The sequence below is a fragment of the Dipteris shenzhenensis genome, chromosome 2 (genome assembly GCF_047967505.1).
Source record: "Dipteris shenzhenensis isolate YYH24624 ecotype China chromosome 2, Dip_SZ_1.0, whole genome shotgun sequence".
NCBI lineage: Eukaryota > Viridiplantae > Streptophyta > Polypodiopsida > Gleicheniales > Dipteridaceae > Dipteris > Dipteris shenzhenensis.
This window is the reverse complement of record NC_141597.1, coordinates 49,811,985-49,828,292: the sequence shown is the minus strand read 5'-3', so window position 1 is coordinate 49,828,292 and position 16,308 is coordinate 49,811,985. Positions and strand designations below refer to the sequence as shown.

Here is a 16,308-nt window from a genome sequence, read left to right as displayed (position 1 = left end):
ATCTAAGAGAGCTAGACCTATGCTTTGATATCATGTAAAAGTGTGGATCGTGCTCTGCTAGTGCAACATGGAATTAGCAAAAGATCAAGGGGGATTAAACCATAGAAGAAACTCCATGAGAGACATACGATAGGCAATACTCTTCTATTCCAAATGTGTGTACTCAACAATACATGATAGGCCTCTTATATAGAGGCTTCCCTTTGAATAGTCAACACTTGTGGGATCCTCTGATCCACATCTCTCCTTGTGGATATCCTCAATCCACATCTCCACATCATGTAGTCCACATCTTAGGGTGGCTACTTTAATTCTTTCCTATACCATACGGATTCAATAGTATGGAGTTCAAGCACAAGAAAAGTTCAAATAAAAGAAGTAAGGTGAGAATAGCACAAAGTGCAATCTTGAAAGCACAAATGACTGAGGACAAGAGTGGGAAGGATGCTTTGGATGTTGATGATTTCTTGGATGATTAGAGAAAGATAAAGTCCTTTCAAGCAAAAGGCCAGTGCATGCAATTCGACAATTTGTAATGATTGGAGGATCTCTTTCTTTATAGTTCAAATGTAGTCGAGCTTATTTTAAGAATGTTAATTAGACTCAGCCTACTTTTTTGTACTTGTTCATTAGAACTTGGTCTTATTTTACGAAGCAAATTTTAAACTCATCCTTTGCTTCTTGTTTTTTGTACTTCTTCGTTCAAACTCAATCTTTTTTTATGCATGTTAATTAGACTCAAACTTTTTTCTATCTTTTTTTGAGCAGAAAAGAGTTGTTGTATATTATATCATATCAAAAGATGCAGTTATTACAATGCCTTCAGTTGTCTTGGCCCAAGGGAGAAAAAAAGTAGTAGCAACAAAAATTAGGTGGAGCAGCAAGCTCATTCAAGAGTGAAGTCCTGTAGCAAGTAACACTCTAGCAAAGGAGTTTCATCCATTGTTGAGGCAACTTTTTCCTCAGGCTCAGCACTGGGAACAGTGTAGGAGCTTTGGAACTATGGATGACTCTCAATTTAATATGACAAGTACCAAAAAGCTGAATCATGTGCAGTGAGCTCTTTTTGGAGTTGGAGGACTGCATCATTGGAATTAAATATTTCTTGATCCACCTGCCTCTGGGCCTACTTACATGATTGAAAAGAATGTTGTTAGTTTGACAATGATTAATCTTAAATAACATCATGGTTTCTCGCAAGCCATTTCTCAAAATGAACCCCTACATCTGTGATTTCATCATTAAATTGCAAGTTGATCTTGGCTAACCATATGAACCACAGTGCATGAGTCCTAATTTTACTCCAGATGCTCCTGGGGATTTTAGCCCTCTTTTCCAAGCTCCTCTCCTCAGGGATGACTTGAATATCCTCATTCATGGCTGTCCTAGCCATTTCTTCCACCTTTTTCTTCTTAATAGTCCGCTTAGGCATGTTATCTGAGGGAGGAGGGATAGGTGCTCCATTTGCTTTGGTGTTTCCTTTTCTAGGGGGCAATTCTTGACTATATGAGTTGACAACCCACACAAAAAATAGGAATTGGCCGATTTTTGTACACTAGGGGTTGCTCCCTATGAATGAGACCATTTCTGTTGAGGATGAGGAGTGCCTGAGGCAAGTCCTCAGCTAGATTCATCTCAACACATACCTGGGGTTTTCCTCTTGGGTTTATAAATTGTTCTTTTTCTACCCCTCCCACCGTGCCTAAGCTACTACAGAGCTTGGCAGCCTGATTATAAAGGGACAAAGGGAAATCTGGCAGTTCTATCCACACAGGCAACTTAGTGGATCTGGGCTTATCCCGAGAGAAATCAGGAGCCCACCATTCCAAATAGAGAAAGGCCATGTCCTCCCTTTTGAACAATAACCACGTCGTAGGAAGCGGACACTGGTCACGACTAAACCTTTTCTCACCCAGAAATTATGAATCCAGTTTTCAATGAAGAGAGCAGGTGGTCTAGGGCCAGGGAGGTGTGCATGCGTGGATAGCCACTCAATGGACTCCGCATGCAAATCTTCATCCACAACTGCGGTGAGTAGCTTACCTGGAGGATTTGGCAGCGTCTCCTCAGTAGGTTCGCAGCTATCTCTTCGAAGTTCAGATGAAGCTCCTGGTCGTCTAGGAACACCTCCAGCACCTTTGGAGTGGGTGCAGTCGTCGCCACTAGAGAGGGTGGCTTCTCCGTTCTTCGAACCTGCGGGGGAGGTTGCGGATCTTCTGGCGGAGTCGGACCCTACTTCAGAGGAGGCTCTGACTTCCTCGTTGCTTCTCTGAAAGTCGCCTCCTGTGGGTTCTCTATTGTCTGAGTCTCCTTTCCTGATGCCAACAACTGAGCTTGACGCGGGGCTTCCAGAGCGATAACCACCTCTAGTCTTTGCAAAGGGGGTGGCGAATAACCCGCCTCTAAATTCCTTGAGTATTTGGCCTTCTCCTCAGAGGTTGGAGCGGTCTTGCTGACGCTATTTCCTTGACGAACTCCACTTCCATCAGCTCCAGGGTTGGAGGTTATAGGAGGAAAACTGACAGGGGATCTCAACTCCCTATCCCATGCAAAAGGCGTAGCTTGGACTTGAGTTTCACTACCAGCTAACGCCAGATGAACGCCGATTGGAACTAAGACCTGATCAAGGTCGTGTTAGGTTAGTAATGCGGTGATGTGAGGAGTCACAACCACTCATAACAGTCACCTCTCATCTATGTAATCGATCAACTTCAAGTCTAATACACAATTCATTCTACCTATGAGCACAACTCTCTGGTTTCTATATGGTATCAGAGGCCTGGCTGGGCCCAAACCAGCCACGCTTTCCAAGATGGAGGGCTATCCTGCAAAAAATGGGGGCATGCTTTCAGCCCCAAAATGACAAGAAGGGCCAATTTGAGCCCAGCATTATCTGCAGAAACATTGACTCGCATCAGCCCCAAAATGAAGGGCATGGGCGAAAAGACCTAAATGAAGGCGACCTACCAGCCCAAAAGGTAGGAGCAGACACAGATCTGCACACCCTGGGCGCAGGGCATGAGGACAATGATCCCAACATAGGCATACTCCCAGCCACAAAAGGAGCGATAGACACTGTTCTGGAATCCCTCAATGAAGGGAAAGAAGGCCCACAAGACGGGCACAACGACCCCAAAGAGGGCAATTTCGAGCCAAAGATAGGCGAAGTAAAAGGCCAATACGAGCCCAAGATCGTTTACACAACCATCGACCGGTAGAATCCTCGAACTAAAGAGAATTACGTTCAAGGCGATCCTAGTAAACACTTTCAATTTACGTTCCTGCAATCTGTTGATACTTATGATGAGGGCATGCACTCCTTCCATCGGCGTATTTAGATGCAGATAATGCCAAGACCACAATCAAGGGTCAAACGGAAGAAATCACTCCATCTGTGCCTTACCATTGGCACTCAATTTCATCCTGGAGAAGATCAAGATCAAGATACAAAGCATGAATTCACAGGTCCCACAAAGGCGCAATCGGGAGAATCTAGCGATAAAGATGGCTCAGGCCGTGAATCATCAGATAAAAGAAAAACCTCAAACGTTGCATGCAGCATTGAGCAATAGGGCCAATCTCGTTACCAACGACTTGCACAGGCTCTCAAAGCAAACGTAGCATACATCGATGCATACAATTCTGACGCAGGAGAACAAGATGATGATCGTCGACATAAAAGAGAATATCACGTAGACGCTAAAGACGGCAGCAAAGATGGCGCTGATCACGATCATGAAGCAGTTCAAGATGATCCAGAACATGAAATGTTTCAATCGCTGATCAAGACAAAGGCAACGCAGGCAGCGCATCTGCGCATGTAGACTCTAGTGAAACTGAAGATGAAGGGAGCGAACTACAAGGCGACAATCTTGCTGCTAACGATTCTTACGAAAAGGGAGCCTCTAAAATAGATCTAAACAGTGATGAAGGAGACTGTGAACAAATTGATGAAGGCACTCAGCTTGTAGATCAAGACTTTAATATAGGTAGTGCTCATGAAAACGAAGCAGATGGTGCTCATGCAGATAGTATAGGTGACGAAGGAGCAGATTGTGAAGATAACATTGCTTATGATGTTGTTGCTAAAAAAGAAGCAGGGGAACCCCGAGCAGATAGCACTGGACAAGCAAGATCTCCAAACGTTGCATCTACACATTCAAAGGTGGACGGGGATAGATTCGATGCTTCAAACGCATATCGTAAAAATGATCCAGAGGATAGTGAAGGAGCTGTTGTTGATAATGAAAATCAGGCAAAAGAAGAAGACTCCAAGATAACCTCAACACTGTCCTTGCTTTTACACATCTTGAGGGGGAGTGTTAGTGTACAAGATGGTGAAAAGCATTCCTTGCAAGTACCAGACAAGATAACCTTGTTGTTGCAAAAGACACGGTTCAAGATGAATTCGGAGCTGCAACTATTCTTCCTCATGCGATCCGTTTTAGATCCTGGATAGCATTGCATATTTGTATATATCTATAGCATATAGACTAGGAAGCGAAGCATTGCAATCCCGGGTGCATCTCAATTCATGTTTAGAATAAAATTCCACACTATTACTCATAAGACCTTATCAGTCTTAAGGGGGAGTATTGGAACTAAGGCCTGATCAAGGTCGTGTTAGGTTAGTAATGCGGTGATGTGAGGAGTCACACCACTCATAACCGTCACCTCTCATCTATGTAATCGATCAACTTCAAGTCTAATACACAATTCATTCTACCTATGAGCACAACTCTGTGATTTCTATAGTGACAATCATGTTAATATCACAAACTATATAGCAGGATTGCAGCTATATAAAACAGTATGTACAAAGATATGTACAAACACGAGCTTCTACTCGGTGGGGATGAAGAGGAGATCATCTTTCACGATGTAATGGCATGCTTCGCTCTCTCCAGGGCGGACGTGAAGCACCGCGAAGGCTGGATGCAAATCCGGCCACTGGCTCGTGTCCATATGGCAGGTTGCGACCTTGTTGATGATGCGACCATTGTCCAACTCGACCTTGAGCTGGTAGACCTTGGTGTTATCAATGGAGTGGCAGTAGTATACTTGAAAAGGATACATATTATCGTGGCAAGTCATGGAACTGCTGGCTGCAATGAGTGACGCCTCCAAGAGCTTGCCAGTCTGCTTCGACCCTGATGCGTCTTGCGGAGGGAGAAGAACGATGTCAGAACCAATAGTTGAGGCAACAAAGTCTATCATTTCTTTTAGTGAAGACACACATCGTTTCGATTCGCCTTTCATGGCCGGGGCCAAGCATCGGAACATGGTCGTATGCGCCTGCCAGGAGAGATTGGATCTGTCTGGAACGTCCACGGTTTTCAAAAGCTGAGGTAAGCTGTCATGGGTGAGGAGGAAGCTCTGGGCAAGCTGATTGGGAAGGAACTTCCGGGCCGGCAACTGAGGAACTTGAAGGTAAGGCAGTCGTAAAGGTTGGCCTTCAACAAGGTCCTTTTCCCGGAAGAAATCAGCGGCCTCGCGGTCGTCGCTCAGTTTCTTGAACAGCTCAAGGTCCACCTCCGTTCGCGCATAGCTTTGGTGCCCCTTCGATTTTCTCTCCACTCGAGTACTCGCACCGCACACAATGCCGGCAGCTCTGCAGAAGAGTAGGCTGTGTGATGCGAGGAGTGCACCGTCCATAATCTGCCTTGCGTAATGGTCGATGTCCGATGTTGTGAGGGGGGATAGCTTGCGCGCCAAGGTTGGGGCGATGCGGAGTCGGGGGAAAGTCTTCTGCCAAAGGGCGATTTCATCAGACGTCGCGCCTGTGGATTCAGAGGAGACGGGGTACGTGAGCGGTAATTTACATGAAAAACCAGAATGCAGGTTGATGAGAATAAACACAGGCAGAGCTGAAAGACTTACCAAGAGCCCGACAAGCTGGGCGATGCAGAGTACTAAGGTGGTGGAGAGGTGCGCCATATTCATCCTGAGAAATGCAAAACGTTAACTATTATACGTGCTTAGTGAACCTGCAATACAAAAGCTCATTCATCCTGAGAAATGCAAAACGTTAACTGTTATACGCGCTTAGTAAGCGAATATTGAAGCTCATTCATCCTGAGAAATGCAAAACGTTAACTATTAATATACGTGTTTAGTGAACCAATACAGAAGCTCATTCATCCTGAGAAATGCAAAACGTTAACTGTTATGCGTGCTTATTGAACCAATACAGAAGCTCATTCATCCTGAGAAATGCAAAACGCTGACTGTTATACGTGCTGAGTGACCCTATATAGAAGCTCATTCATCCTGAGAAATGCAAAACGTTAACTGTTATGCCTGCTTAGTGAGCCAATACAGAAGCTCATTCATCCTGAGAAATGCAAAACGTTAACTGTTATTACGTGCTTAGTGAGCCAATACTGAAGCAAATTCATCCTGAGAAATGCAAAACGTTAACTATTATACGTGAGCGAATACAGAAGCTCGTACAGAAGAGGGATAATACCTTTTCTTTTGATTGGGCGAGTATGTCTTCTCATTCAACAACGGGATCAGTGAGCTCCTAGCTGTGACAATACTACCTGAAGGTTGATGAGCAAGCCTCCAAATTTATAGACTAGAGAATGACCACTTACGTTAATCTTTTCTACTTATGATAATGAAAACAATTACGCACATAGAGATAGAGATGAGGATGGTGCGGACAATCACGAAAAAGACATGGTGCAGACAATAATGAAAACGAAGATTGTGCAGACAATAATGAAATAGAAGATGGTGATTGATTTGAAAAAGAATGTAGAGTGATCTTGAATAAGAGAAGGAAGAAATTGCAAATGGAGAGGTCCCTCAAAATAGGGCACCCCAGCAAACTTTTTTGTTTCCTATTAATTAATTAGTTGGGCGAAGGGGGGGGGCATAAGAGGGTAATTAAGCTTAAGATAACACACATTAATTAGGACCATAAGAGAGTCATTAAGCTTAAGGTAACCAAAATTAATAAAAAGTAAAGGGGAGGAGGAGCATTAAAGAGGGAGGGACCTTTGAGACTTATGATAATGAAAACAATTACACACATAGAGATAGAGATGAGGATGGTGTGGACAATCATGAAAAAGACATGGTGTAGACAATAATGAAAAAGAAGATGGTTAGACAATAATGAAATAGAAGATGGTGATTGATTTGAAAAAGAATGTAGAGTGATCTTGAATAATTAGAGAAGGAAGAAATTGCACATGAAGAGGCCCCTAAAAATAGGGCCCCGAGCGAACTTTTTTGTTTCCTATTAATTAATTAGTTGGGTGAGGGGGGGGCATAAGAGGGTAATTAAGCTTAAGATAACACAAATTAATTAGGTGCATAAGAGGGTAATTAAGCTTAAGATAACAATTAATTAAAAGTAAAGGGGGGGAGGAGCATTAATTAAACTTAAGGGGGGAAGGAGCATTAAAGAGGGACGGCATTAAAGAGGGCCGAAGGGGGAAGAGGGAGCACTTATAATATAATACTACTATAAGTAAAGGGTATATAATATTACTTTATGGCTTAGTGGTAGGACTCATGCGTGGGAAGCAAAGCTTTTGAGTTCGAATCTTTTCTTGAAAGTTTGGGAAAGCCCCCTTAGACATAGTCTATGCATAAAATTAAGGAGAGAATGATAGGTTAGTTAAAGCATAAATAAATTAAGCAATACATAAACATAGCTTAATTAAGCCTCCAATGCATCAAAACTAATTCATTAATTGAAAGTGAGGAGAGGTGAAATATGAGAGGTGAAGAGGCCCGTGACTAAAAACAAGGAACAAGGGAGATAGACATCTTCCGATTTCCTTCTTTTAGGACCATCATTCTTCCTCTTTTATTTGTGATCTCTCTACATTTTTTTCAAACCAATGGACATCTTCTTTTCACTGTTGTCCTCCCATCTCCATTGTCTCTTTTTTCTTGTTTTTAGTCACATGCCTATTCCTTTGAACATTGGATTCCTTCTATTATTCACTCTCTATCTCATCTGTTTCTTTTCTATACTCATCTCCAACCCAATTACCCTTGTCCATCTGCATGTCTTCGATTGTTGTTATCATATGCATGTTCAAAAATCAATTGTTACATGGCCATTCAAGAAGACAAGAATGAAAAAGAAGATGGTGATTGGTACGTTTGCAAGTTGAAAAGATTCAAATAAAGATTGATGATGATGGCTATCTTCATTTTCATCCCTTTTTTATTGGTTTTAGCCATGGACTTCTTTGTCTACGCCTCTTCTTTCTCTTATTCATGATGTGAGCTACTTTCCTTTTAAAACTAGTCACCATCTTTTAAATTATTCTTGTCTTCATCCCCAATCTATCTCCATCATTGGCATCCCCATACACATATTCTTCTTTTTATAGCCATGGTGTTGGCCATTATATATGGAACCATGGTTGATCCATTGTTTTAATGTACTCAAAACTATCGAGTACATCGCTAAACAATAAATTACTCTACTTTTATAGCCATGCAGGTGTTGGCCATTATATATAGTTTCATCATGGAACCATGGCAAATTTATTGTGCGATATACTAAAAACTATTGAGTTTTTATGCTTCAGTTGGAAAGAATCAACATCCTCATCGTCTACTTCAACTCTGTGAATACCTTCTTTGAATCAACTTTGTCAGTAGCTTGATCTCCATCAACATTTATCTTTGGTCTCTACCTCTTTTATTACCAAGCTTTAGGAGAAGGACATCAAGGTGGTGGATCTAATGATAACATTGATTGAGAAGAGAAGTCGATGGAGTTGAATTTGGACGATCTGCAGCTGATTAAATTTTTATTAGTTTTTTGACTAATTATTAATTAATTACTTAATAAATTATTAATTAATTTCTATTACCGAATAAGTTTTTCTAAATAATTAATTATTAATTGAGTAGTAAATACATTTAATGACATAAATATGATAGTTCAAGATTTGTTAATATCAATATGAAGATACACCGTCTGTTGAAAATGATGTATAGGATATCTTCTCTTATGCTTCTGAATCTTTTTCAGAGTCATTAATAGATATTGCATTTTGGCATGAAAAAATTGTATTTAAATGATATTTAATATGTATGTAGCTATTGTCAGGGATCATGATACTTTTTTCCACATCATACCCATGCTTCTTTTTTAGACTTCAAGTCCTCGACTTCCAACAATGAACAATGCTACTCACTTCCAATTCAGTCAAGTCCTCTTTATTTGGAACCCATTCATATTTCTTTTTCGAACAACCCTCATAAATTTGTTTCATTGTATATTTTTGTGGGAGACTTTTTTGAAGGTTTTGGTTCATACTACAAAGCTATCCAAGCATCCTTTGTGACCCAAAATGGCAACCTTTGTACTCCAACTCTGATTCTGGATGCGCTACCTAAACAACAACAAAAAAAACCCTCTTGGATTTCATCAAATGGTACAAACTCTAGTAAGGTCTTATCACCCTTTCTACCACAAAATTTACAAGGTAAAAATCATTCTTTCATATATCTTCACTTGTAGTATCACTAGCAAATTTAGATCCTCTTAACTCATGTTGTGGCCAAAATAAATCTGAGTATTCTATGCTCTATGAATTTTCTTTTCCTTTTAGATATTTGACAAGAGATTCATTTGTTGTGATTATCTCCATATTTTTCTTAGATAGCTCTAGGTATTTTTGCATCATACTTCTAACATGAGAAATAAATGCCTGCAAGCCTTTGATTTCATCTATGTGAGTTGCTTTGGTTTGTGCGAGAAGGAATGTAGCATTACAAAAATTTTGGACTCAAAAAGGGCCCTTTAGAGAATCATTAAAATATTAAAGGCCTGGATAAGGGAATATGGAATCCATCAAGGAGATTATGCCATGTGGACTTCTCTATAACAGAGGCTCCTTAATTCTAGGGAGAAATTCCATCTTTTTTTCAAAATACCCCAAAAACGTCATTAGGTGCTTAACAATAAAATATTTCCCATGGTAGGTCTGGCTTGACATGGGCCTGACCATGTTAGGCCTCCTTGTTTTCCTCCCATCCAAACTAGACCCCAACTAGAACTATGCAGGTTTTCCTCACGTTTTCCTTCTAGTTCAACAAACTTTGACTTCCAAACCAACTCTCTCACTGTTCTCTCTCTTCCGAAAAGTTTCACCTCCTCCATGCACTCCAAAAATGCATTCCCACCATCTTGTAGCACCTTGTTTCAAACTATCTCTATTCTACTCTTTATTAGTCATTTTTCCTCCTCTTTGTTCACATTTTTCTTACACCTGCGAAAATCTCTCAAAGAAAACTTCAGTCCAAGCTTCTTGTTTCAATCTACTCTTGATTAGTCAGTTTCCCTCCTCTTTGTTCATGTTTTTCTTATACCTGTGAAAATCTCTCAGAGAAAACTTTTGTCCAAGCTCTATTCATCGCTCCTCTCTTCTATTTCATTATTACTTCCATTCATTCGTACATTGCTACTCTCTTCTTAGAAACCAAAGGGACAACCTGATTCTTCTTTGAAGGAGTATGAAAAAAGGGTGTTCTATCATTTTTGCCTCTAATTTCTCTGCCTTATTGGAGTATAAAGAATCAACTTTAGAAGAAAAGACACATTATTTCAAGGTAATGAAGTGATTTCACTTTGAAAGTTGTCTCTTTATTAAGTTTTTATCTCACAAGTCATCTATATGTTTGTTGCAAAAGGTAGAGAGGAAGAGGAGATAGAGGTTGATGATATTTAAAGCCATAAGATTATTTCGACATTTGTTTCTTCTCTGGTATAGGAGGGACATAGAGAGGGAGAGAGAGAGAGAGAGAAGGAGAGAGGGAGAGTGAGAGAGAGGTTATAATTTTGAGCTGCTATGTTTTTAATTATTTGAAGGTAGATACCATGGAGGGAGAGAGAGAGAGAGAGAGAAAGAGAGAGAGAGAGAGAGAGAGATTATAATTTTGAGCTGTTATGTTTTTGAATTATTTGAGGCATTCTTTGAAGGAGTACAAAAAAAGGGTGTTCCATCATTTTTGTCTCTTTCTCTGCGTTATTGGAGTATAGAGAATCAACTTCAGAAGAAAGGACACATAGTTTCATAGTAATGAAGTTATTTCGCTTTGAAAGTTGTCTCTTTGTCTTAGAAGTAGCCTATATGTTTGTTGCAAAAGGTAGAGAGGAAAAGGAGATAGAGGTTGATGATATTTAGAGCCATAAGATTATTTTGACATTTGTTTCATCTCTGGTATAGGATGGATAGAGAGAGAGAGAGAGAGAGAGAGAGAGAGAGAGAGAGAGAGAGAGAGAGAGATTATAATTTTGAGCTGCTATGTTTTTGAATTATTTGAAGGCAGATACTAAGGAGAGAGAGAGGGGGGGGGGGAGAGATAATATTTTGAGCTGCTATATTTTTGAATTATTTGAGGGAGATACCGGGGGGGGGGAGAGAGAGAGAGAGAGAGAGAGAGATGGTCCTAATAATGTTTTGTTTGTTTATGTGAGGAATAATCTGGGTCTTAGCATGGTTAGAGATTAAAGTAATCTATATATTTCGAAATACATTTTGTTTGTTTGTGTGAGGAGAGAGGGAGAGGGGGAGAGGGGGAGAGGGGAGAGAGAGAGAGAGAGAGAGAGAGAGAGAGAGAGAGAGAGAGAGAGAGAGAGAGAGAGAGAGAGAGATGGTCCTAATAATGTTTTGTTTGTTTATGTGAGGAATAATCTGGGTCTTAGCATGGTTAGAGATTAAAGTAATCTATATATTTCGAAATACATTTTGTTTGTTTGTGTGAGGAGAGAGGGAGAGGGGGAGAGAGAGAGAGAGAGAGAGAGAGAGAGAGAGAGAGAGAGAGAGAGAGAGAGAGAGTTCTGAGGAATGATTACTATGTTAAGTTTATGGGTGGAATGAGAGAGGAAGAAGCTATTGCTAATCGTATGGAGCTAGGAATAGAGACTATGGAGATGGAAAATGATAGATATCGAGGTAGTTTACAATCTGTTATACTGAAGAATAACCTGCGTCTCCTTAAAGTGCAGTCTCCGTATATCCTAAGCCGGTGTAGATAGGTGATGGTCAGGAATGTTGCATCTAGATGTAGTCACAGAAGCCCCAAACTCGACCTGAATGATATGATGTGGCACTGATGGCTTCCCCCGAATCATCTGTGAGAGCAGAAGAATCTGTAGTCGCTCTACTCGTGCCCACTTTGTGAGGTCAGGTCCCCAACAAGGACTCATATACATCCGTGAGAGCAGAAGAATCTGTAGTCGCTCTACTTGTGCCCACTTTGTGACTGAGTGGTCAGGTCCCCAACAAGGACTCACATACATGCTGGATGGTCTACCCAAGGAGTCAAAGAGAACCTCGACTTTCAAGACTTTATGTACAATGATGCTTGTGCTTTTGGAGAAGGAATCTATTTTCATGACTCTTGTGTACTTAACTGCACTTCAAGAGCAGATTCTTGTGTTTTCTTAGATCTTAGACTTTCTCAATCTGCCCTAGGATTAGAAGTTGATATATACGATAAACATTTACAACCTAAATATAGCGGTTTACAAATTATAAAAATGCCTCACATAGATTCAAACATTTCTGATTTGGCAAAATACAGAGTTATTTCTTCTCAATTCCTTAGATTCTCCCGCCTTTGTACAACTAATACATATATACATATATATGTATATATGTGTATATATATGTGTACACACACACACACACACACATTTTTTAGTGAAAACTATGATTGATTATATTACAAGAATAGCCACCTCAAAAGCGAGGCGCTAGAAAATACATGAGCTGAAAATCTTTGTGTATGCTAAATATACATCATGATCTATGAAGCGAGTCTACAAGCAATCAAAAAAAAATTACTGCGAAGAATGCTTAAAGAAAGCAAACAAAGAGAATGTGGGATCACCAAAGACTTTACAATTTCTGTCTATCCATAAAGTCCAAAGTGCCCAATAGTGAACCCAAACAAAGAAAATATGAAACTCTGGTTTGGGTGGATGAAAACCAAAGAGCCAGAAGGACTTCCGAAGGGAATAGTCAAGAATCGCACTCATAGTCACTGTCGAAGAAGATCCAGAAACTCACGAGAGGACGGACAAAGCCATAAAAAATGAGGCACAGTCTCCTAAGAAATCAAACATTGGTGACATACAGCAGGAGCAATGTGTCTATGGGCCATCAGTCATCCAGATGGAAAAACTCCCAGAAGCACTCGCCATAAAAAAACTTGTTGCCAAAGAGGAACCTTGTATGCCCAAAGTTGTTGCAGTCTCTTTCTCCACCACTTAGCTGGACGATGCATTTGCCAAATAGAATTACCCCTTTCTGAAACCTAAGGTTGAGGCAAAAGGATTTTATAAAATGCAGGCACTATAATCTAAGATAGCCTCAAAGGACGAGAAGAGGACCCTGGGGAAGTCAAAGTCCAATCCTCTAATTGATCATGAAGTTCCAAAGGAGGAATTGGAACCAAAGGCGAAAGCATACAAGTAATTTGCTGCCACAAAGTACAATAATGAGAGGCCAAGCCACACCGTGTGGCTACCAGAGAAAAGGGAAGCATAGATCCATCCTCGTGAATAACATCAGCAACAGAATTGACCCGTTTAAAAGAAACAAAGTAGGAACGGCGAGGTTCCTGTAAAGCCATCAAAGGCTGAAAAGCTTGAACAATGAATGCCTTCAGCCCTCAAATAATTACCCATAAGAGACTGTCGACCATGCCATTCCAGGTAAGAAAGAATGTGCTTCCAGTTAAGAAGAAAGCTAGAGACCATACGGCAGCCATGCAAAGTGCCATCAATGCAACCAAACAAGAAATCCCACTGAGTGGGTTGCCAATGACCAAAGGCAGAAGTACTGACTTGTGTGACCAGAGATCAAATCATAATAGCCCAAGGCTGATCACCTTGTAGAAACTGTAGCAACATTTTCCCCCTATGAGCAAGGATGTGCACTTGGATATTAGTGATATTCAAACCTCCATGCATCTTAGGGGAACAAATTTGATGCACCAAAAGCAGCCTGGGACTTTTTCTACCATGTTTGGAACGCCAAACAATTTCCATAATGATAGACATGAAGGAAGCAAGATCTTCCTTGGTGAACATGATCAAAGGCAAATAAAATTGAATATATGCCACAAGTATGGATTGCACTATTCGGAGACGAACATGCAAGGGCCAGGTTGCTAGTTTCCAATATTCAAGCTTTTTCCTGAGCTTAACTAGTACCCAATCAATTTGTTGTCATCGAGTAAGCCCCCACCCCAAAGGGTAACCAAGATGATGAACTAACTGAGTGGGTGGAATGATTTCCCCTGGCAATAAGAGATTGTGCCAGTATTTAGGATGCAATGGGAGCAACTTAGACTTTTGAAAATTGACATGAAGGTCAAATGCCAAACCATAAATTGAAAGAGCTTGCATCAAAGCAGAAAGATCATTTTGAGTATTCTTTGGGGTAAAGAAAGAATCATCAGCATAGGCTTGAGCAACCATGCTACGATTTGCATCCAACAATTCCAAACCATGGAGAGAGCTTACAGTATCCACAAGATGATCAATATACTGTACCATAAGATGGGTAGCAATGGCATACAGTAAGGCTACGCGTACACACACACACACAATGTATGTATAAAATTTATTATATTTTTCCTTCCACTTCTTTATTTATTTTTTATTTTTTAAACAAATAAAAATGAACTAATTAAAAATTAATGATAATAATTGCTTCCTTGTGTTTGTGATGGTGTCTCATTTGTTTTCTTATATGTATGTTGGTTTATCTTGGTTCCCTTGTGTTAGCATTAGTTTTTTCCTTGTGTTTGTGTTGGTGTTTCATTTATTTTTAATATGTATGCTAGTTTATCTTGGCTCTCTTATGTTTGCATTGGTGTTTCATTTGTTTTCTTATATGTATGTTGGTTTATCTTGGTTTCTTTCTTCTTCTTCTTCTTTTGGGTTAGGTTGTGTTGTGGTGGAAATCAAACCTAATTTAATTCTCTCTCTCTCTCTCACTCTCTCTTCGCATTTCTTATTCTTATTTTATGCTTTGTTTCTTCCTTTTTGCTATCAAAGTTTTTGTGCGTTGGTTGAAATTTCAAAATACCCCATAATGGAATGAAGCCCATACTCTTTGGGGCATTGTGTTGAGTCTACTTTGGTACTCCAAGCATTTGTTTCATGTGTCCATGCTTCCTTGCACTCCACGTCCAAAATCATGTCCTAACATTGCAACTCCTCCTCCTCTCTCCTCCAACCTTGCAACCCATCCTCTCCTCTCCTCCTCCCTCCTCCTCCTTCCTCCTCCTCCCTCCTCCTCCTCCTCCTCCCTCCTCCTCCTCCTCTCTCCTCCTCCTCCCTCCTCCTCCTCCCTCCTCTCTCTTCTTTCCCCCATACTCTTACACCTTCTTCCTCTCCCACTCCTATGATCTCCCTAAACCCTTTGTTCCTCAACCCTTAAACTCCATGATCTACAAGGGAGACGAGTTCTCCACCATGTACTCTACCCTGAACCTTTGATCCTCCTTCTAACCCTGGACTCCTCCTGAACCTTGGAACCTCCTTCTAACCCTGGAACCTCTTCTAACCTCTGGAACCTCTAACCCTGGAACCTTCTTCTAAACCTTGGAACCTCCTTCTAACCTCCTTCTAACCTTGGAACCACCTTCTAACCCCTAGTACCTCTTCTAAACTCTGGAACCTCTCTCTAAACCTTGAAACCTCCTTCTAAACCCTAGAACCTCCTTCTAAACCCTAGAACCTCCTTCTAACTTGGAACCTCCTTCTAACCCTTAAACTCCTCCTAAAACCCTGTAACCCCCAATGAAGGTGAAAGCCTTCATTACCTGAATCATGATGATACACATTCCTTTTACACATGCATGCACTTTGTTTGCTTACGACACTTAAGCCTATGTCTCTCACTGAACACGACTCGAGGTCCTAAGCTACACGTATACTACAAACGACAACCCAATATATCTGTAGGTGGCAAAAAGCCTCGGAACCCTGCATATTGAGACTACCCAGCTCTTCCTAAAAAAGCAGTAGAAAGAACCAACATTTGGTGCCACTGTCGGAGAGACTAGAATCTCAAGTAAGAGTAACATACGCAGGTATGTGTAAAAAACAAACTACTTCGAACTTTCACGAAAATAACACTCAAGGCAAGGAGAGTAAAATTTTCCCCATTCTAGCCAAACATATCAACCCCAAGCATCAACCTTGGGTTACTACCTTAAGAAATTTTCTTTATTTCTCTTGATAAACAGTCAGGCTAGGTATTGGTCACGACTGCGTAGAGCTTGCAATTTCGATCATTTCACCTT

The 16,308-nt window shown here is 40.7% G+C and overlaps 1 protein-coding gene and 1 long non-coding RNA gene across 2 annotated transcripts; both read right to left on the bottom strand.

Moving 5' to 3' along the window:
• Positions 1–4,766: 4,766 nt before the first annotated feature.
• Positions 4,767–5,745, bottom strand: LOC147904910 (polygalacturonase 1 beta-like protein 3). Its single transcript, XM_087397664.1, has one exon. It carries the CDS (start codon positions 5,653–5,655, stop codon positions 4,843–4,845), a length of 813 nt encoding a protein of 270 aa, XP_087253790.1. The 5' UTR covers positions 5,656–5,745; the 3' UTR covers positions 4,767–4,842.
• Positions 5,746–5,879: 134 nt separating this feature from the next.
• On the bottom strand, positions 5,880–6,530 carry LOC147904909 (uncharacterized). The gene is made up of 3 exons (XR_015542804.1): positions 6,470–6,530; positions 6,165–6,270; positions 5,880–5,944 (listed from the first exon to the last, which is right to left on the bottom strand). It is a non-coding gene; the product is annotated as an uncharacterized LOC147904909 (long non-coding RNA).
• Positions 6,531–16,308: the final 9,778 nt, after the last annotated feature.

Excerpts from the sequence above, each read along its gene's own strand:
- LOC147904910 (XM_087397664.1), bottom strand. The coding sequence starts at position 5,655 with ATGGACGGTGCACTCCTCGCATCACACAGCCTACTCTTCTGCAGAGCT.